Source organism: Canis lupus, chromosome 5 (genome assembly GCF_011100685.1).
Source record: "Canis lupus familiaris isolate Mischka breed German Shepherd chromosome 5, alternate assembly UU_Cfam_GSD_1.0, whole genome shotgun sequence".
Classification (NCBI taxonomy): domain Eukaryota; kingdom Metazoa; phylum Chordata; class Mammalia; order Carnivora; family Canidae; genus Canis; species Canis lupus.
This window is the reverse complement of record NC_049226.1, coordinates 44,090,973-44,114,068: the sequence shown is the minus strand read 5'-3', so window position 1 is coordinate 44,114,068 and position 23,096 is coordinate 44,090,973. Positions and strand designations below refer to the sequence as shown.

The following is a 23,096-nucleotide window of genomic DNA, read 5'->3' as shown; positions in this document are numbered from 1 at the left end:
GGCGCTGAACTGCTAAGCCACCCAGGGATCCCCTCCTTGCTTGTTCTTTTGGTACTCTTGGACCTGTGTCATTGCTCCCATTTGGTTTGAAACCTGACCCAGGCTCTCTCTAGTTTCTCTGATTAAATAAAATCCCCCGACTATATTCACTTCCTCCCTGCCTCAGCTCAAGGATTGCTCATGGGAAAACACCTTTCCTGATGTGACCAAGCTCTCCAGCCTTTCTTTCCTGTGCTCTGTTCCTTTGTATGGTCCTTATTAGATATTTTTCCAAGTATCTCGATTAGATCACCCATAATTATGGCACAACAGATATTACTCAGTGTAAATTGTTTTTTTTTTTTAAGATTTTATTTATTTATTCATGAAGGACACAGAGGAGAGAGACCGAGGCAGAGACATAGGCAGAGGAAGATGCAGGCTCTATGCAGGGAGCCTGATGTGGGACTTGATCCCGGGTCTCCAGGATCATGCCCTGGGCTGAAGGCAGGCGTTAAAGCGCTAAGCCACCTAGGGATTACCCCCTCAGTGTAAGTTTAAAGAAACTATTATCCTCTAGCAAAACCAGTTGCTTGAAGTTTTTCCCAAAAGAGCTGCTGAGGTATCCAAGGACATCCATGTCCAGGGCTCTTTTAAAACTAGAAACCAGTACAACTCAAACTTTTTTTCATTATCCCCCTTCTTACCCAGGGAGTCTTTTTAGACCTTTGTTTTCTCCTAATCATTCCCTACTAGAATTTTAATATCACAAATGTACTATACATCTGGTTGTGTGATGTATATCTGTGTGCTTTATACATAAAAAATTAAGATTTCTTTCATGTTCCCCCAAGAACCAATTTCCACACTCTTTGGGGTGATATTACCCTACAGAGGATACACACTGTGCACCCAGGCAAATCTCGGAGCAAAGCTCACTAATACGAATGGGAAAACATTGATAATATAGGGTAGGGTTTAAAAATGCCATTGAATTTTGATCCGCTTTTCAGTCCCAGCACCTGAGCAAATTATGTAATTTTATAAAGATTCAATTCCTTCAATGGTAAACTGTACATATTAATGGAATGTACCTCAGAAAGATGTTTTGACAGTATAAGACAAAATGCACATAAAGTATCCAACACAGTGACCATCACACATCAATGCTCTACATAAATTAGTTCTTGATATCATTATTCATATTCTTTGTATACCATGCTACTGCTGACTCAGCCTTAGATTCTGGATCAAACAGTTAGTACTGTCTATACAAAATTATCTAGGATTTGGTCAAGTGAGTTCTCATAATGAGAACATTTTCATTATGGCTTTGTCTCCCACCTTGTGTCTATTTTTAACAAGAGTCCTTGTGTTGAATATATTTGATGTGATTTTGATGATGACTTTTGTGTCTTAGGAGGTTTTTGATGACTGCTTCAATTTCCTCCCTGGTTATTGGCCTGTTCAGGTTTTCTATTTCTTCCTGTTCCAGTTTTGGTAATTTGTGGCTTTCCAGAAATGCGTCCATTTCTTCTAGATTGCCTAATTTATTGGCGTATAGCTGTTCATAATATGTTTTTAAAATCGTTTGTATTTCCTTGGTGTTGGTAGTGATCTCTCCTTTCTCATTCATGATTTTATTAATTTGAGTCTTCTCTCTCCTCTTTTTAATAAGGCTGGCTAATGGTTTATCTATCTTATTAATTCTTTCAAAGAACCAACTCCTGGTTTTGTTGATCTGTTCCACAGTTCTTCTGGTCTCGATTTCGTTGAGTTCTGCTCGAATCTTTATTAACTCTCTTCTGCTGGGTGTAGGATCTATTTGCTGTTTTTTCTCTAGCTCCTTTAGGTGTAAGGTTAACTTTTGTATTTGAGTTCTTCCCAGTTTTTGGATTGTTGCTTGTATTGCGATGTATTTCCCCCTCAGGACTGCTTTTGCTATATCCCAAAGATTTTGATGATGAAAACGAGTATAATTTTTTTCCTAGTCAAAAATATTTTTTAGGGGGCAGCCCGGGTGGCTCAGAAGTTTAGCACTGCCTTCAGCCCAGGTCTTGATTCTGGAGACCAGGGATTGAGTCCCACATCGGGCTCCCTGCATGGAGCCTGCTTCTCCTTCTGCTTGTGTCTCTGCCTCTCTCTCTCTCTCTCTCTCTGTGTATCTCTCTTTCTCTGTCCCTCATGAGTAAATACATTTTAAAAAATCTTTAAAAAAAATATTTTTTAGGAAGTTAATTAAATATGGCATTAATGTTGGATGATGGTTTGGGAACTGTAAGCAAAGACCTAGTTTGAAGAAAATTCTCTATAAAACATGACAAAAATGTTAGCTAATCATGTTTCTGGATTGAGTGATATTTGAAAAGCAAGAAATATATGCTTATCAAATATATACTATATATGTACCATATGCAAGTATGCAGGGATTCATGAAGAAGAAAACTGAAAATAACTCTAATCCCATTTGCTTACCCAGAAATTCAGTATCCTTAATTCTATTTTGTGCAAACTGGTTTTTTTAAGTGTGCCTTCCTCGTTTTTCATAGAGTCAAATGCCTTGCACACTGAAAAGCATGTAACATATAATTTACACAGTGCTACTGAGTTAAGATAAGACCTATCAGGCTCCTTCTATAGAAGGAGCAGAAAGTTAAGTGGACCTACACTTACATCCTGACTCCACCACCTACTGTCTGTGAAAATGTAGGCAAATGACTCTTTCAGACTTGCTTTCTTGATCTGTAATATGTAGTCATGTCTATTGGGCACAGGATTATGGTGATAATTATGTACTATGTGTGAAGCATAAAAGACAGTGTTTAACTCATAACAGGTTCTCAGTAATACTGATGCCTTCTTTTATGAGGTTTGCCCTTTTTCCTTTTTATCGATACTCAGCATGTTAGTTGATGCTACTTATCTCATGATGTGAGAAGTCAAAGTAGCAATTGGGGGTACTTCTTAACTTTTATAAGCTTCTGGATTGGTCATCTACAAAACAGTGATAATAATATGTTTTTTTCTTAAAATGTGAGGATTCAATAAGGTAATGCATATGAAACATGTAGCAAAGCCCCTAGAATACAAAAAGTATATGCTTAATTTAGCTCTCATCATAGCATTATTATTAGATTATGCTATAGCATTTATTAGGCTACCAGAAATTCTTAAATAGACAAAAATATACAAATATACTAAAAATAGACAAAATAATTTGTGGATAGAGCTTCATATGCAGCATACACACAAACACACATATATATGCAACATATACATATGTATTTCATATAATTTAAACCAGCTAGCTTATGTAAAATCATAACATTCAAAGATGTAGAGAAAAAGAAAAAAACTAGAAGATTTTTATGTAGTAACTGTCTCTTAACTCCTCTTCTTACAAATTTATCCTAAATTTTTTTTTTGAAAAAGAAGCAGCTGTGATTCTTAAAACGTGCCATAGCTTTACTAATCATCACTTCAGCTAAGATTCACAAGGTCTCAAGAGCACAACTCACCTTCTCAAGTAAGCTCTCTGGATATAATTCTTTCTAATGTAAAAAGTTCTAATCTTCGTTGCATCTTCTCTGGTGTGCTAAATGCATCGGGTGTTTGGGGGGCCTGAAGCAATACGTTATATATTGGGACTGCCAGGCAGATTTTTCTTTGTTGTTCATGGTGATGGCTGTTATTTATTAGCATTTACTATGTGCAGGAAGGTACCCAGTGAAACTCTATCCAAGTGTCATTACTGGCATCTTTGCAGTTATTAGATTTTATAGGTAAAAACCAACATGAAATGAAAGCATTTACTTATAACATTAGTCCCAAATTAACACTAGTGTCTATAGTATGTATCCTTACTGATGGCATAAATGCAGTCAGTCAGTTTCTCTGTAAATGTCCGATCTTAAGAACAATGGACATAAAATGCAAATACAGTGCACATTTGTTGAAAAGTGAAACTGCCAATCATAAAATGGATACAGGATTCTATAAAGTCAGTGAAAGCACTGGTGTAAAGATCCTTAGGTTACACTCATAGCCCTTGTCAGCTGAGGGTTTAGCAAAAAAAAAATATATATATATATATATATATTAATAACTAGAGAAGGAAAGGAAGCTTACATTATACACACTTCAAAAGAAAATCAAGAAATTGGGAGGCCTTTAGGAAATTTATAAAACTCTCAATTAACTCTGCAGTAATGGTTCACTTTATGATCATGAATCAAAGCCAAATCTGAATCTAGATTGATGTGTAAAGTTATAATACAATTTTGTCAGAAAAGTGAACCTTTTCTCAAAATATCAACACAAGTCATTTTCCCTCACCCTAAGAACTCACTGATTATTTAATTGTAGTGTGTTAAAATATTTTTTCACAAATTGAATATATGACAATTTTGAGTCCCAATCAAGCCTTTTACCACTACATACTATGAAATTTAAATATATTCATTTTGAAGTGATTTTTTTCTGATACTGACTGTCCTCAGATAACAAGGACATCCTATGTTATCATATGTAATTCTCGTAACACCTGTAGAAGGTACCATCTCCGTTTCATAAAAGGATGATGCTGGGCCTCAGAGAGGTTAAGTAATCTGCTCAAGGCCACACAGTAAGTGATAAAGTCAGGATTCAAATGTAATTCAATCTGATTCCAAAAAAAAAGAAAAATTCAATCTGATTCCAACATTCTTTGTCTCTCTCACTGCATTGTACAAATATTATCTATAAAGTATCATAGAATTGAATATAATTATCTTTTTATTAATTCTAACTAATACAATCCACTTTTTCTGGAAAAATCTAACCCAATTCCCACTGTCCACTACTTCATACAACTCTTAGAGTTTCTTCTCTCTTCCTCTATGCATACAGAGACTTTCTGTTGCTTCCATCTATTGGTTCCATCTCCAGCACTCTTACTCCTGGACATAGGGTCATTTGTCTCCCGCCTACAGCAAGCCTGGTGGAGTGGGCAGTTACCGGGTAAACTGCCAGGGTAGGAATGGTCTTCAAACAAGACCACCCTCTCCTGTTGCTCATGCTTCCAGTTGGGCTTTCAAAGGGACTGTTTCCAACCCCAGATGAACAGAAGGTAAAGCTTGTTGCTCTTATGGCATCTTGGCTTTTACAAGTGCACACCCTCTCCTCTCTAATTAGATAAGGTTGCTAGCACTGTATCAGTGTCCCAATTTCATGGGCACGTGGCTGGAATAACTGACCTGCTCAAGGTCAGATGTGAACTAAGCAGCATGGTGAAGAGTGAAGTTCACAGCCTCTGACACAGCCCTAGACTCTTTACTATAGAAGCAAAGCTTAGTAACTACAAGTGTAGGTTGCTTGCTCTCTGAATATGAGCTAGTTACTTAAGCTCTCAACACTTCATCATCTGTAAGAAAGGGATGTTAACAATAACACCTACTCAATGAACCGGTTGTGTGAATCAAAGGAGTTGGTATAAGAGAAGCATTACAAGAGTTTGGCACAAAGTTGGGGAAAAGTGAACAATAGTTATTACCATTTAGAACAGATAGAAACAAATGGTACAAACACCCTGGAGGGAGGCATGATTTTGACACAAATTCATATTAAATTTAAAACAACTAAAAAATAAGTCTTTTCCATGAGCTGGGCTTGATGTGAAAACAGTTTTAACGTCCAGTACTGCGAAGTGGAAAACATTATACACAAAATGAAGAAGAGGGTGCATAAAGGGGAGGTGAGACCTTGCCACAGGTTTGCTTCGGGCACAATTTTGTGCACATCTTCGTGACACGCTTCACCTCCACGCCAATGCCCAACCAGCAGTGGTGTGAGGCCAGGGGCTCTGTTAACCCGACACGCAAACATTTATTTATTTGCAGAGTTAACCTTCTTGTACTCTTACTCAATTTCTGTACCTGAGTTTGCTTGGAATTGCTATTTTGTCAGACTCCACAAGCTAGTGGCAGCAACCTGTCCTTCTGGGGGTACTGCAAATGCGCCATCATATGCCTAACATAATTTGTTCTGACTTCTGTGCTATTAGAGCAGATTAGGTAAGAGGGTGGGATCCAGAGTCAGGCAATGCATCCCAATTCTGTTCATACTGCTTACGTTAGTATGTGTGACTGTGGGCAAGGCTCAGGATTTGTTTTCCCATCCCTAAAAGAAGAACAATAATGGTGGTTGCCTTATTGGAATCATAGCTGGATTTAAAGCTAACATCAGGAAAGCTCCTTGAATAGTTCTGGGTATGCAATAAGAAGTAGATGTTTTTGTTGTTGCTACTACTGTTTTTGTTAGTCAGGACCTGGAACTGAATTTTAGCTGTACTGCTTTCTAGCAGAGTGACCTTTGGCAAGTAAAATAGAGATAATCATACTGAACCTGTTTGTCCTTTCAATGTATGAAGAACATAAAGCCACCTTAGTGTTTGATATTTTATTATGTTAAAGGATACACATAATAAATACTGTTTCTACCTTGAATTCTTTAAAAATATCATTAACAGTAATGTAATAATTATAATATTAAGCTATTCTCTAACTTCACATAGTGTTTTATCTTTCATTTGTGTCTAATATTGTAGTCCCCTTCCAGACCATAAGCTCCATGAAGGGGGGTTGGCATATCAGTCAGCAATTAGCACAATGCTTAATTATTACAGGAATTCATATTTAAATGAATCCAAAGAAAGTACATTTCAGCCAATTTTTATGTCCTAAGGGTCCAAGCATTATATCAAGCAACTTTAACAGATACAATGGCCACCTATGTGATCTGCAAAAAACCATACATCCAAGTCTGTATGACTCAAGAGCTGAAATTTCTTTTTGTTAAATCACAGAACAGCCCACCCTATACTATTCATTTGGCAATTAATTTGCAGTGAAATAATCTTGTAGCACTATCAATTGAAGTATTAAGCTCTTCTTTTTCTAACGGTTTTATTTATTTATTTGAGAGAGAGAGAAACAGAGATAGCAAGTAGAGAAGCAGGCTCCCCAGTGAGCAGGGAGCCTGATGATGTGGGGCTCAATCCCAGAATTCTGGGATCATGGCCCAAGCCAAATGCAGATGCTTAACCAACTGAGCCACCCAGGAGCCCTGAACTATTAAACTCTTGCTTGCATATGTTACTGCTATTAGATGTTTCCATACGTTTATGTCTTATTTTCTGGAAGTTTACATATTGATGCTCCCACCACTATCTTGCACATAGTAGAGGCTCAGTAAATGTTTGACAGATCCACTCAAATCCTCATTGAAGAGAAACTGTTTTCAAAGCAGCCTACTTCTGTGTTAGAACATTATTTCTACAGTTCAAAAAAAGCTAAATGTGTATCAACAACTTAAAAATCATAGAATCCTAAAACAGAGATTATATGATCTACTGCCTCTATTTTATGATTGAGAAAGCCAAAAGTAAATTGACTTGCCCAAGGTCACAAAGCTATTAATTTGCAGATTCATGGCCATGGTCCCTTGTGTCACTGTCTGGTAATGTTCTTCCAGATGTTCAAAAATAGTCTCTAGGCCCCTAAATTATCTGCCCCACTATCACTAGAGCAATCTAAACTCAAGCCCATCATAACTCCCTTATTTCAGATATTTCAGAGGCCTCTCATCTTCTAGAGATGGTGTTCTTAACCTCAGTTTTAGGACCTCCAAGCCCTATTTCAAATTACATGAATGCTGTCTACATGTGCACTCCGCTTTGAAAAGCATCCATAGATTTGTATTAAATTATCAAAAAAGTAACTATGATCTTAACGCCGATAAGTCACCTATAAAATAAACAATTTTTACTAAGTTATTTATACAAAACTGTTCAAGACCTAATTTCTAGCGGCCCCCAACCTCATCTCCTTCCCTGTCTCATCTTTCAATACCCACCACATTTGCACACATTTGCAAATAGTGCCAAACTTCCTGTGGTTTCTCAAAATACCATGTTTGCTCAGTTCCACACAGAAGTACATGCTGAGCCTTCTTCCTTCTCCCTCTTGTGAGACTGTATTCATTTTCAAACCTCAGTTCCAACAGTATTTTCTCCATGAAATCTTCCCCGATCTCTCCACTTACTTCATACATTACATAGATAATATATGTAAAACACATACTAAGTATGCAACAAATAGTGGTGATGGAGGTAATGCTCATGAATATTGATGATGATGATATGAGCACACTGAACTGTAAGTCCTTGAGGACAGGGATTATGTTTCAACTTTGAATCCCCAGAACCTTACCATAGTGCCTTATACATAATAGATAGTAAGCGTGTGTTTGTTAATGATCAATTACCCCAAGTCCAAGATATTGAAAGCCAATGGAAGACAGTAAATGGAGAGACCAGCATGAGTGAGAATTACCAAAGAAAACTTTATTGAGAAGGGAGATACTCAAAGGGTAGATTTTTCTTTTTTAATAGCAAAGGAAGAGTACAGAAGTCACCAAAAGTAAAAGAAAAAAAAGCATAATACGTAGTCTGCTCCAGGGTTGGGAAGAGTAAATGTGCTTTGTTTGATAGGAAGGAGAAGCAGTGAGTAACAACATGATTAAATACCTTGTCATTACGAAAACTTTGCTGTCTAGAACCATACTAGAGATGAAGAGCAAAGACAACAATCCTAAGTTTTGCTTCTTTCAGAAACCTCAGGTTGTATCAAAACCATAAAAGAAAATGTTTCAGGGATTCCTGGGTGGCGCAGCAGTTTGGCGCCTGCCTTTGGCCCAGGGCGCGATCCTGGAGGCCCGGGATCAAATCCCACGTCGGGCTCCCGGTGCATGGAGCCTGCTTCTCCCTCTGCCTATGTCTCTGCCTCTCTCTCTCTCTCTCTGTGTGACTATCATAAATAAATAAAAATTTTAAAAAAATGTTTCATTTAGACAAACTGTATGGTATAATAGGGAGAACACAAGCTTTACAGAGCAGCAAATCTAGCTTGAATTTTAGTTTTGCACTTACCTGTTATCTTGGGTTGAGTCCCTTATCTCTTTGAGCTTTAGTTTTCTCTTCTGTAGAATGGAAATTATAATGGGTATCCTAAAGGGCTGATGTGGGGTATGAATGAGGTAATTCTTGTAAGATATGTGGTGTACAGCCTAGCAAGTAGCAGGTGTTCAATAAACATGAGAGCTACTGTTATTGTTATAGTATGAATTGATGTACTTGTGTGTCTGTGTTAAGTCATAATGTACATTATGTCATGTATGTTTTTGGACATGTAAACTTGAGCTTATTTGATCTGAAGATAATTGGGCTTTCCGAAACAAATAATCCAAAAAAGAACAATGCATAACATGGTACCCCATGGCCATTTGTGTCTTTGAAATAAAGAAACAAAAAGTTTTGAGTGTAGGTTGAATGCTCAAATAGGAAGCTAATAATTGTCTTTATTAACTACCTGCTGTACAAACTGTCATTCAAATACTGCCTTATGCTTATGTAAAACATTGAAACCCCCCGATGACTTTATTCATCTGCTTGGATTTTTTTTTCTGTAGAAAAATTAGTAATTGAATTAATTTCAAGTGTGTTTGTTTGTAAATCAGCCAAATATTTCTTTTTAAATACTTGAGCTCTATGTTGAATATACACACATGGTTCTTAGCACATTACTTTTTTTCAATAATAGATTTCATCCTTTAATCCTTTTTTAATGGGCTTTTAGTTCCACATATACTAACATGTCTCCTATGTCCATAATAAATGAAAGTTTTTCATTTCGTGCAGGTTCTTCCAGGGGCCCCAGCCCCCTAACCATGGGAGCCCAGGACACCCTCCCTGTTGCAGCAGCATTTACAGAAACGGTCAATGCCTACTTCAAAGGAGCAGATCCAAGCAAGTAAGCCTGGGACTTGGTCCACCATATTTTTCAAACTCTATCCTATCCAGTGGATGGGTGGGGGGGACACCCTAAACATAACTATTTCATTCCTTATCTTAAAACTAAAACAAACAAAAAACAAAAATTTGATTAATAGTAACAGGTGGCATACCTTGAATGGAGGAGAAAATTTAATTAGATATATTAATTCACTGCTTTTTAAAAAAAATATGCCAAAGGACCAATAATCTAGTGTCTTATTCCATGGATAGAGTTCAGAAAGTTATGGATTCCCTGAAATTTTACTGCATATCTTATGTGTGTGTACATATGTGCATTTGTCATTGAGAGGGTCTACAGCATCCATCAATTTCACAAAAAGGTTTATGATCCAAAAAAACAAAAATTAAAAGTGATTATTAGTCTACACTAAAAACAAAACTCCGAAGTCAAACTGGCTTTCAAGTGTGTCATTAGTACAATTCCAGGGTTGAATGTGATGGATAAACAAAGGGCAAACCTAAATGAGGAAAGAATTGCTCTTTATTTTTCACTTACAAGGGCTAGGGCTGAAAAGACCTTAGTATCCATGGAAATAAGAATTAGAAAAAGAAGACATTCACATCGAACACTTGACTATTTTATGAAAACTTTTTAAAGAGTGATAATTAAGTATAATTAGGATTTGGATCTCCACATATATTTTAAGTGGGAATTTATATGACTAACTGTGAATCCTCTTTACACTTCAGGAACACTAGTTTTTGTAAGCCTAAATCTAACAATATTATGCTGGGAAACATGATTAGTAACTCCAGACAGTAGGATCTATCAACCTCCCTAAATGTCATGTCCTTTTTAATAACATTTAGATTTTATTCTGTGCCCAGACTATTGTAGAGAAACCAACACTATGGACTCTGATGTGTTAGTCTATTTGGGATACTATAACAGAAGAGTGTAGACTGAGTGGCTTCTAAACCACAGAAATGTATTTCTCATGGTTTTTGAGGTTGAATAGTCCAAGATCAAGGCTCTGGCAAATTCAGTATCTGACCAGAGCCAGCGTCCTGGGTCATAGTAACCTTAAATGGGAGGAGGGAGGGTCCTAGGGAGTTCTTCAAGGTCACTTTTATAAAGGTGCTGATCTCCTTTATGAGGGTACTACCCTCATGACCTCATCACCTCTCAACAACCCCCCTTCAAACACCATCGTATTGGAAATTAGATTTCAGCATACAGGTTTTGGAAGGACACAAACATTCACTCTGGTTTCTCCCATATCTTTTCTTTTCAATCTTCAAACCAGGAAGGTAATTTGTCACATGCACATATCAATAGGAATTAAAAGCTACCTCATACAGAGTATGCATTTGAACTGTTAGAGTAAGTGCCATGTGCCTAAGTTGTATATATACTTCATATACACATATACATGTTGGTTCTGTAAACTCTTCTTTAAATGAAGAATTTACATAACTTTCTATAATACCAGTTCTAAGGATTACTTATTATCAACGGACCTGCCTATACTTTAGAAAGCTCAGGCTGACCAGAATTGAGAAAGGCAGGTAGAAACACACCTTTAAAAGAATAAGAGTAGGGGATCCCTGGGTGGCTCTGTGATTTAGCGCCTGCTTTTGGCCCAGGGTGTGATCCTGGAGTCCCGGGATCGAGCCCCGCGTCGGGCTGCCTGCACGGAGCCTGCTTCTCCCTCTGCCTGTGTCTCTGTCTTTCTCTCTCTCTACGTCTATCATGAATAAATAAATAAAATCTTTAAAAAAAATAAAAGAATAAGAGTAGTCAGCGGGCACCTGGGTGGTTGAGTTGGCTAAGCATCTGACTCTTGATTTTGGCTCAGGTCATGATCTCATGGTCTTGAGATTGAACCCTGTGTTGGGTTCTGTGCTGAGCATGGAGCCTGCTTAAGATTTTCTCTCCCTAAAAAAACAACAAAAAAAAAAGATTCTCTCTCCCTCTTCCTCTGCCCCTCCCCACAAACTCTCTCTCTCTCTCTCTCTCAAAAAAAAAAGAAAATAAGAATAAGAGTGGTCAGGAGTGTGGAAAGATGTCTATACCAGCTTGAAAAGCACTGGGAATCACACAAGAATGAGTCCATGTCTGCTTAATAATTGGTTATCATTCATTCATTTATTCAGAGAGACATAATAGGTAGTAGGAGTGCTTCCACTTTTGCCCCTAAAATCTATTTTCAATATATCACTCTTCTGCTCAGTATCCTTCTTTCTTGTTCAGAGTAAAATCCAGTGCTTTACAATGGTCCATGAGGCTCTAGATTATCTGTTGAGACTTTTCTCCCATTTCAGCTCCCACCTCTCTGATCTTGTCTCCATCACTGGTGGTGTCCTTGTTTGTTCCACTCTGGTCACACTGGCTTCATGGCTGTTCCTCTGTCATTAGGCTGTTCCTCTGCTATTCAGACCCTATCTGCATCTCAGGGCCTTAGCATTTGTTGCTCTTTCAGCCTGGGTGAAATCTTCTCCAGCTATCTGAGTGACTTGCCCCCTTACCTCTTTCAGGATTCTTCAGCAGATGTATCAGAGACCTTCTCTGTCCATCCCATGCAAATAGCAACACTCCTCCCCACCCTCTGGCATCACTTTCTCCCTCCCCATTGCCCTTCTCTCTAATTAACATGTTGCATGTTTTCAGTGTCCACTGTCTGTCTCTTCCCCAACTAGAAGAACCATGATCTTGGCATTCCAGCGATGTGGCATTTGAGCCAAATTAATATTAGTGTTTTCTTATGCCCTTCTAAATGAACTGAGTCTTTGACTTGAGATGACTGCATATACTGTTTGTTTTCAAATATATTGCCATAAGTAGTTGCAGTACATATTGCATACTGGTAGATGGGAGATTCAGTAAATTTCATTGGAATTATGGGATCTGAAATTTATGAACAGATCATGAGGTGACAGTCTTCTAAATTTAATTTCAGCTCCAGGCAGTGAATCATTTTAATTGCTGTTCCTTTGTTATTCACTTTTAAGGAAACATCTCAAGTTCAAAAATTCTGTCATAGGGTGAGCAGAGGAGGAGGATAAAGTCAAACAGAGTGCCACATAGAGAAATGATATAGAAAAGCCATGTTGACTTGCTTTTGCCTGTGGTTTCTTCTCATCCTGCACCCAAAGCCTTCCCCATTTGCTTTCAGACCATACAGTGGAAACAATCTACTACTTTAATTATTACATACTGTGATATACAACCCATTCGAGTATAGTTATACCCTTTCTTTGTTTTTTGTTTTTGGTTTTGTTTTTGTTTTTTTATTTATTTTTTTAATAATAAATTTATTTTTTATTGGTGTTCAATTTGCCAACATACAGAATAACACCCAGTGCTCATCCCATCAAGTGCTCCCCTCAGTGCAATCCAGAAAGACTCATGTGTCAAATACTCAAAGATTCTTTGAGTATTGAGAACACCTGTAGTAGGCATTTTGACACGTGAGTCTTTCTGGATTGCTCATTAGCAGAGAACTACTTAACTTTTGAAGCTGGCTGGAGAAACACATCTACCATTATTCGCTCCTATTTGAACAACCCTGGTGTTAGGGATTAATTCTTTACTTCTCTGGAAAAATTATGTTTCTCACCTATATTCTATCCTCTTCTCATCATTTCTCAAATTTTTTATTCAAGTGTCTGTCTCTCCAATTAAATCAGAAGTTTGGGCAAAGATCACATTTGTCCTGTTTGTCACTGTCCTTTCTAGGGCATCACATAATACCTGGTACATTGTATAGTCACCCTACATATAATTATTAAATGTATGAATTTATTTTAACACTTTATTGAGTTCCTAGTCTGCACTAGGTTCTGTGTAATGCATGTTTGCCTTTCTAGAACCCAAGACACAGCACTTGTCTTCAGAAGAATGGGTAAGATATGTGCAAGAAGCTATGAAATAGTTTGTTTATTTTTAATCTGTACATCTGTCCAAGGAACCTGGAGAGAGGAAAAAGTAAGGAGGGCTGAATAAAGAGAAGAGTAAGGAAAGTTTCAGAAAGGCCTGCCTTTGAACTGAGTCTTGAAACCTGAAAAGGAGTTTGCCTAGTACCTAAGCTAATGAAAGGGAATTATAAGTATATGTACAGCAGTATGTATACTTGAAAAGAAGACCGTGGGCTTAGTTATCAAACAGTATACAGAAGTCACATTTATGTCAGCCATGTATTTCTTTTTTATTTTTTTATTTTTTTTTTAATTTTTATTTATTTATGATAGTCACACAGAGAGAGAGAGAGAGGCAGAGACACAGGCAGAGGGAGAAGCAGGCTCCACGCACCAGGAGCCTGACGTGGGATTCGATCCCGGGTCTCCAGGATCGCGCCCTGGGCCAAAGGCAGGCGCTAAACCACTGCGCCACCCAGGGATCCCCAGCCATGTATTTCTGATGACCTCACATATATCAAATTCACACGTTTCCTGACCAAAATTGGCCAGCATTTCTGTTGATTGGCTAATGTGGTGCTGCCTGTGGCAATGGGGAGAGCCCAGTTTATAAGTCACTCAGCCAGGTAACTTTGAAATTGTGCCATTCTTGATAAGTGTTTCATTTGTTGGGATTCACATGATTTCAAATTTTATTCATAACTTGAGTTTGTTAATATTTCCATATCGCTGTATTTCAGATTTCTGTAATTCAAACTCACATGAAATGTAGCCACATTGTGTACTGTTAGGAACAATCATGAGAGTTAAATATTTTCCTTTAGTGAGTGTGGATTGAAAATGCTTTTGTATAGGAAATTTCAGATCTAGAAATAGATACTGGATGAATTAATAAATCAGCAAAGTTCCACCTGTGACAGTGGAGACACAATCCTGAAAAGTAATAAAAATGAAGAAACTCAGTGCTTCTTATATTAGTTTATATTGACTACTTCTTTCATCAGCCACCCTGTTTTGCTCATTTTTAAATGACCTCCCCATTCAAAACAAATAACAAAAATTACAGAATTAGGAGTCAATAAATTTTTATTGACTTAATAAATGCTACTCCCTGCCTTCACTGACTAGTTTTCAAAAGAGAAACTTTATCCCCCACCAAGAGACCATTTTTTTTTTTATTTTTTTTTTTTTTTTTTAAGAGACCATTTAGATCTCATTTTGAGCAACCTAGTAAAGCAGCTGAGCTGATTCCCTACCCATTAAAAACATTTGAGTCATGCTGCTGACAACAACATACTGAGTGAGGGTAGATGCCGAAGTCTATTTTAACAAATGCTCTAATTGTTGTCTTCTAGAGTTGTGAAATCATATTCTGCACGTCCATGTATTGAAAAACATCAAGAGTAGACTCAGCTGCAGGGGAATTCCGAGCTCAGCACCAGTAAATAAAATGAGGTTTATGTATCTAAAAGAGAAGGAAGACAGCAGAGTTGGCAGGCAAACTGGGAGAAGAGTAGTATTCTCCAGAAGAGATGGAAGTGCAAACTTCCAGAAGCCAGAATTTTCATCCAGATTAGTGCAGAGTTATGGATGATAACATCCGAATGAGGGCTCAGAAGGGGACATGGCAACTTTAGAAAGTTCCCCTGCCCTCCACCTCTACCTCAAAGGCAGCCTTACACATACAAGGCTGTAGCACTTCTTCACATAAGCTATTTTAAATGTACCAAGGGCCATTTCCCCTGAGCCCCATGTGTCCCGTTAATCACAGTCACACAGCCATACAAGGTGACTATGGGGCAAATGGAGTTCCTTATACTCAAATGGGAGCAAAGTTTCCATCTTGTAGCCCCAATTCCCCTAGAACGTACACTCCTGAACTTAAAGTTATAGAATTGGTATGAGAGTAAATTATCCAAATGTAGAAGGAAGTCATAAAGAAGTTCACTCATTTGAAATAGTTACTGTTTCCCAAAGAAGAATAATCCTTTGAGATTTCTGCTTCTGGCCAAGGTGTAGAGATCAATTTATCTTTCTACCTGAAAACACCCCAAAAATGGACAAAACATATGAAACAATGATTTACAAGACACTGGGCCTGAGGCGAAAAGACAGTGATCCCTGAGAGGTGAGGTGTGCATTGTGATGGCCCCAGCTTACTTCCTTAAGAGTTTTTGGCATGACATAGGGAAGCCTGGCGGACTCCCAGCTGTTCACAAAGAGGTGTCTCCCTGAGGCACACTCCACTACAAAACCAGCTGAGGGGGTTGACAGAGAAAGCTAATGGCCACACAGTGGGTACTTCAGGCCACCATGCACCACAGAAGCTGGTTGTGGAGAAAGTGTGCACATGCCAGGAGCCTGGGGCTGGAGAATCCACTTGCATTGCAGGATCTGGGCCCTGGGACAGCCCAGACACATGCCCTACAAGAATCAGATGCTAGGGAAGCTGCCTCTGCCACTGGGCACCAACAAAGCCACATAGGCTGCAATACCCACACCCTGGGGATGCCACCTGCACTGCGGAGGTCACACAGAGGCCTCCTGCACTACAAAAGCCTGGCACTAGATGCCCTAAGTACCACTGGAGCCTGCCTAGCAAGCACTCTGGAATGAGGAAGGAAAAATCGCCTCTTCCTGCGATGTCTTTTCAGCGCCCTCTATTGAAAATTTAACTGTTGGCGAAGAAAAAGTATATATAAAGGGCCCAATAATAATTTGCTATGTGCAGGCAATAAAAGGTGAATTGGAACTACATTGATTTTATGTAGAAATTGATGCAGTGACTATTTGATATGGAAGTGCAAAGGACTTACAATAGCCAAAACAATTTTGAAAAAGAACAAAGTTTGTGGATTATCACTACTTGATTTCAGTGTGATTCAGTGATTCCACTCCTATTTAATTTACCAAGAAAAATGAGAGCATATGTCCATACAAAGACTTGTAGAAACATATTCATCAGAGCTTTATTTGAATACTCAAAAACTGGAAAAATCCAAATGTTCTTCAACAAATGAATGGATTAAAAAGAAAAATGACTGTGGTATAACCATATGCTACACAGCAATAAAGTCATGAACTATAGATGCACGTGCTACATGGATGAATCTCAAAATTATTACAGAGTGGAAGAGGCCAGACCAAAAAAAAAAAAGAATCACATACTTTATGATTCTGTTTACATGAAATTCTAGAATGTGCAAATTAACATGTAGTGTCAGAAAGCATATTAGCAATTGCTTAGGGTAAGGGAGTGGGAGGATAGAGAAGAGCCGCAGAGAGGGATCACAGAAATGCATGCAGCAACTTTTAGGGATGCTGGGTATGTTCAGTAACCTGATTTCATGATGGCTTCATATTATGTTTATATTATAAATATAGTATATCAAAAGTTATGGAATTTTACACTTATAAATGAGTGCCATTTATTGTATGTCAATTATACCTCAATAAAGCCCTTTTTTTTAAAAAAAAAAAAGGATTATTCTTCCTTCCAAATTATCCTCCTATTGTGCTAATTTATATGACTAATTTTTACAGTTTCAACCAAATAGACATGGAATAAAGATATAGCTAAATGGAAACAAGAAGTTTACCCTTCGAGTATAGAAAAGAACATGCTCAAGGCATCAGTCATGTTACTGAGAACTAACTTAAGTCCTAGTGAGTAGTGTGATCACATTGTGCATTGATGTAATATCTTCAAATATGCTGCCAAAGATTCAAAAATCAGAGAGAGAAACATCAGAATCGATTATTCTATTTGTGAGGTGAACATACAGACTTACTTACAGAAAGACAGAAAGAGAAAAGCTGTATTTTTTCATCTTACAGTTCAAAAATACATTCAACAAATAGCCACTTTTTTTGATAAGTGGTAACTCAAACCTTGCATTCTCAGGTCTTAGAAATGATTTAGTTGTTGATAGTGGAATTGTAAGAGCTTACCTTTTGTCTCTTCTGCTTTGTAATATTGTTGCATACGTCATTTCTTTTTCACAACTCTTTTGATTCACAGCATATTGACCTGGGTTTCCTCTCTTTCCTCTCGTGTGTTTTGATATGCCAGATGTATCGTGAAGATTACTGGAGAAATGGTGCTGTCCTTCCCTGCCGGCATCACCAGACATTTTGCCAACAACCCGTCACCTGCTGCTCTGACTTTTCGGGTGATAAATTTCAGCAGGTTAGAACATGTCCTGCCAAATCCCCAACTTCTCTGCTGGTAAATATATTTTGCACAAATTTTTTAGACATGTGTGTAGCTTAGCAGTGGATACTTACATGAACGATATACCTTAGCAAGAATATAGCATGGTAGAGAAATAACTGTTATTCAGATATGTTTGTAGATTCAACACAGAACTTTTGCCATCTGTCAGAGTCTTTAGTGGGTGCTCCTGTGTGCAAGCTTATATGAATTCTAATGGCCAACTGTCTCAAGTGGCTAAAGAGATATTTAGAGCAATAAAATCTGTATTAGTGACAGTTTATCCAGTGCCTATTTTACTTACCATTGGTGACAATGGATGAGGATGGTGGGAAATCAGCCTAATAAAAGCAAGAAAATCCACTTGTTGTATTAGCATCTTTTAAGGTCAAATGATATTTGAACTGTGAACTATTATTCTTCACATGAGCTTGAAAGACTTTTTTGTGAAATATATGATTTCACAGTAATGGTGATTGTTTTGATGGAACTTTACTATCAAAACAATATTTACTATATTTACTATATTCAAAGAAGCTTGTGTAAATTTCTTTGTATCAATGCACTTTTTCACATTTTTTAGCTATTAAATCTGAACACGATGTCTTTATCATACCCGCAGATTCACACAAACATACACATGTATAAAGCTATTAAAATTGGGATCCCTGGGTGGCGCAGCAGTTTAGCGCCTGCCTTTGGCCCAGGGCGCGATCCTGGAGACCCGGGATCGAATCCCATGTCGGGCTCCCGGTGCATGGGGCTTGCTTCTCCCTCTGCCTGTGTCTCTGCCTCTCTCTCTCTCTCTGTGACTATCATAAATTAATTAATTAATTTAAAAAAGCTATTAAAATTGATCAGCGTATAATACAGGTTAGTTATTGGCAATGAATGAGACCAAAGATGTCATTCTTGACAGCTGCCTCTCCATCAAGTCCTGATATTTTACTTAAAGATCTCTCTCTAAAGTGGCCATTTTTTCTCTTTCCTGGGATCTTCCTGTCCAAGTGACCACTGTCATTTTCCCAGACCACTGAAATTGCTTTTCTCTTTCCCTTCCTGCTCTCAATCTTGCCCCATTCCTACATTTTTTACATAATAGGTGAATGACTTCCTGAGGTGAATCAGGTCATCACCATGCATAATCCTCAGGTGGCTTCACATTGCGTCTGTACGGGAATGTGAACTTGTTCCCATTGCCTTTGAAGCCCTGACTCATCTACCCTCACCTGCTTCTCTGTTATCAGCTCCCTGCCTCAGAATCCTTGGAGCTCCAGCCAGACCTACTGGTCTTAAGAACAGGCGGAGTCCTTTCCCACATCAGGGATTTGTGTGCTTGCTTCGTCTGCCTCCACTACCATTCCTGCCCCTCTGCACCTGACCCTGACTCACCCTTCAGATTTCAGCCCTGCTTGGCCTTCCCTGACCACTCCACTCCCCTCTCTACCCCAACCCCCATCCTCAAACTAAATATGTCCGCTTGTTTGTTGTTCTTTCTCAAGGTACTCTATTCTTGCGCTTTGTTGCACTTACTAGAATTATTAATTGTATATCTATTTCTGTTTCCTCATACATCCATCTCCCCCACTAGACTGGAAAATCCATGAGGGAATGGAACACATGTCCTAGTTCACCATCACACCTTCAGTATCTTCCACTGTCCCTGGTGTCCAGTAAAAACTAAACTAACATTTGTTGAATGAATGAACTCAACTATAATTTAAAGTATTTAGTCAAGCTGGATATTTATGTAGGAAAAACTAAAGGTTGGGGGACCTGGGTGGCTCAGATGGTTAAGACACTGACTCTTGGTTTCGAGTCAGGTCATGATATCAGGGTTGTGAGATGGAGCCCTGTGGCAGAGGGCTCTGCACTGGGCGTGGAGCCTGCTTAAGATTCTCTCTCTCCCTCTGCCTCTCCTCCCCCTGAATGCCTCCCCCCAGCTCACAAGTGCCGCTCCCCCTGCAAAGGGAAAAAAAAAAGGAAAAAAAAAAAAAAAGAAATGACTAAAGGTTGTTGGCATTTAGAATTTAAGGAACAATGCAGTCACTTACTTCACTTACCTCACTGAGTGAGACTTTTTCATTCCAGTGGTGACAAAACAGTCACAGGTCTTTCAAGTGATTACCAAGATCATCTCCCCCTCTTTGGCCCTTGCCATGGTTTAACTAGCAAACATGACTCAAGGTTTAAAAGTATGGAAAGAAATGGTCACCCATTAAATGAAAGATAAATGTAAAACAATCAAAATTAGAAATCAACAACTTCTAGGCTGCCTGGGTGGCTCAGCTGTTGAGTATCTGCCTTCGGTGAGTCCTGCATCGGCCTCCTTGCAGGGAGCCTCCTCCTTCTGCCTCTCTCTCTCTCTGTCTCTCATGAATAAATAAATAAAATCTTAAAAAAAAAAAAAAAAAGAAATCAACAACTTCTTATTCAGTTTCTCTCCCTGCTTTTGATGTGCACATAGAGCCCGTTAATTTTTTTCAAGTTTTTATTTAAATTCCAGTTAGTTAACATATAGTGTAATATTAACTTCAGGTGTAGAATTTAGTGATTCATCACTTACATACAGTTGAGCCAGTTGAATTTATTTTTTAAGGTTACTCCACCTGAAATTAGGGAATATGTGCCACTATTTCACTGGTTTATTAACAAACAAACCACTGGTTTGTTTGTTAATAAACCTAATGTTATGGGTTTTGTTGCATTTTTAGGTGGTTATGTGGCCAAGATTTTAGGCATCTTTGGAAGAGTTTTATACTTATATTAATAAATCAGTCTTATGAATTGAATTAAATAACACTCTGAATATGTTTTTGTCTGACAAAACCTTATATAGACATTACATTATTATTTGCTAAAACAAAAAAATCATCACTAATTTGGACCTTATAAACTTTAAATATTTGATTAATGTCAGGGCTGTGACTGGTAACTCACAGTCATGTAGCCTATGTGGGTTTGTCATGAAGGATTGATTGTTTCACCATCACTGCTCCCGTCACCAGTTTTTAAAAGGCAACATAATCAACTATTATTCTCAATTGTAGTACAAACCTTTTACATTTATCACCTTAGACCCAGCCAATTCTCTCAGTCATGTGTTCTGAAAGGCTTCATTTGGGTCAAGAGCTTGGCACCTGAGAAGACATTTGCCTTTACAATCCCTCAAAAGAAACCAAATTGAAGTTTACTTCTACTTCTTCCAAACAAAAAGAGTTTGCTTGTAAAGAATTCAGGAACCATTGTTAAACCAATCATAAGACTAAAGAATTTTCCAGACTTCCTGAGCATTCAAGAATTGCATCTCTTATTGGCAACTCTGACTGGTGAAGCTTTCTTGAATCTTTATTAAAGCAAGTTCTCTGAGGAATTATTGTATAGATATATGATTTAGCTTAATTTGTTATTAAATTTAGAAAATACATTTCCTTAAAAAGTAGTGTCGTTGAAATTTTCCCAGCTATTCAGATCTACTTAGTACAAATTAATGATACGTTGCTGGATATTAATTCTGCACCTCTTTTTGGTACAGTGGGGAAGTATGACCTGTGGTATACTGACCTGGGCTGGAATCCTGACTGTTACTTATTTGCTGTTACCTCTAAGCAAATTACTTAATATCACTGACATTCTATCACTCTTATCTCCTGCCTCTGGGTAACTTGGATGCTTTTAGGTAATAAAAGTTTAAATAGTCCTCATCAGCATCCTTAACTTAGCTTGACCAGGAACAAAATCTCAAGCGCCAGTACTCTTTTCTATCCACTTCCTATATTCTGGGAGTTATAGATCTTTGCTTTGTTTTCAACAACCTATATACCAGGGCACAACAGAAACATGGTCATGCTGAGACTTAGGCCACAAACCTAGCCCCTCCTAACAGATCAGTAGAGTTTTAAAGAAAGCCCTGATGTTTTTGGACTCACTCTCTTAATTTGACCTTTGGAGACTGAATTATGGCAACTTACCTGTGACCTATCCTCATCAATTTATGGGAGGGAGGCCAGAAAGAGAGGGAGAGAGAGAATCTTTTTTTTTTCTTTTTTTCTTTTTTCTTTTTTTTTTTTAAGATTTCATTTATTTATTCATGAGACACACACAGAGAGAGAGAGAGAGAGAGGCAGAGACACAGGCAGAGGGAGAAGCAGGCTCCATGCAGGGAGCCCGATGCGGAACTCGATCCCAGGACTCCAGGATCAGGCCCTGGGCTGAAGGCAGGTGCTAAACTGCTGAGCCACCCAGGCTGCCCAGAATCTTTTTTTTTTTTAAGGGATTTTTTTATATTAAAGAGAGCAAGTGTAAGTGGGGGAGGGTCAGAGGAAGATGGAGAAAATCTCAAGCAGACTCCCTAGTGAGCACAGAGCAGACACAGGGCTCGATTCCACAACCCTGGGATAGTGTGACTTGAGCCAAAATGAAAATTTGGAGGCTTAACCAACTGAGCCACCCAGGCGCCCCAAGAGAGAACCTTAAGCAGGCTCCACATTCAGCACACAGCCCAGTGTGGGTCTCAGTCTTACAACCCTGAGATTATGACCTGAGCCAAAATCAAGGGTCAGTAGGTTACCAAACTGAGCTACTCAGGCACCCCTGCCATCATCATTATTATTATCATCCTTCTATCTTCTTGACCTCTATCTTTCATTCAGTAAGTAACTTGTATGTCAGATTACTTGGGCCCTCAATTACTTGAATTACTTGGGCCCTCAATTTCTTCATTATGTGGGAAGTGAGCAGAGGCTTTTCACACTATTGCCTGATTCCTTTTGTCACCGAGACAAGCATTGTCAAGATATATTGGGTGAATGATGTGTGGACAGACATCTGAGCAAAACTAACAAATCCCTAAGAATACTAACTCCTGAATTCATTAAAACTGCACTTCTCTATTGTAACCACCATGATTATTATTCAAATTCCAGGATCATCTTATAAGCCCAGTCACTGTTTTATGATTTAGATGCTCTTTAATGAAGGTGGTTTTAGTATTGCACTGTTCCCCTCAGTTGGAAATAAAGACTGTGTTTACATTTGGCCAAATATTTAACTCCGTAATTTCTGAGAAAACTGTTCAAGTTAATTAAAAAAAAACAAACAAAATCAATGTACTCAGCTCTTTGATTACATTAGCCGACTAATTCAGAGGAAACTGGT

General features: G+C 38.2%; 1 protein-coding gene and 1 long non-coding RNA gene across 28 annotated transcripts in view; one reads left to right on the top strand and one right to left on the bottom strand.

Annotated features, from left to right (window-relative positions):
- The window catches only part of LOC111095919, a 98,417-nt gene extending 89,273 nt beyond the window's left edge, over window positions 1-9,144 (bottom strand). For 2 of the 3 annotated variants that reach the window (XR_005359630.1, XR_005359632.1), the window contains exon 1: window positions 8,945-9,144. This is a non-coding gene — a long non-coding RNA (uncharacterized LOC111095919). The remainder of the gene's footprint in view (window positions 1-8,944) is intronic. The other variant, XR_005359631.1, reaches the window with a different exon arrangement.
- SGIP1 (SH3GL interacting endocytic adaptor 1) overlaps window positions 1-23,096 on the top strand; it is a 201,927-nt gene that overhangs the window by 167,121 nt on the left and 11,710 nt on the right. For all 25 annotated transcript variants that reach the window (XM_038537198.1, XM_038537197.1, XM_038537200.1 and 22 more), the window contains 2 exons: window positions 9,713-9,824; window positions 17,799-17,954. In XM_038537198.1, the coding sequence (XP_038393126.1) occupies window positions 9,713-9,824; window positions 17,799-17,954 (268 nt within the window). The remainder of the gene's footprint in view (window positions 1-9,712; window positions 9,825-17,798; window positions 17,955-23,096) is intronic.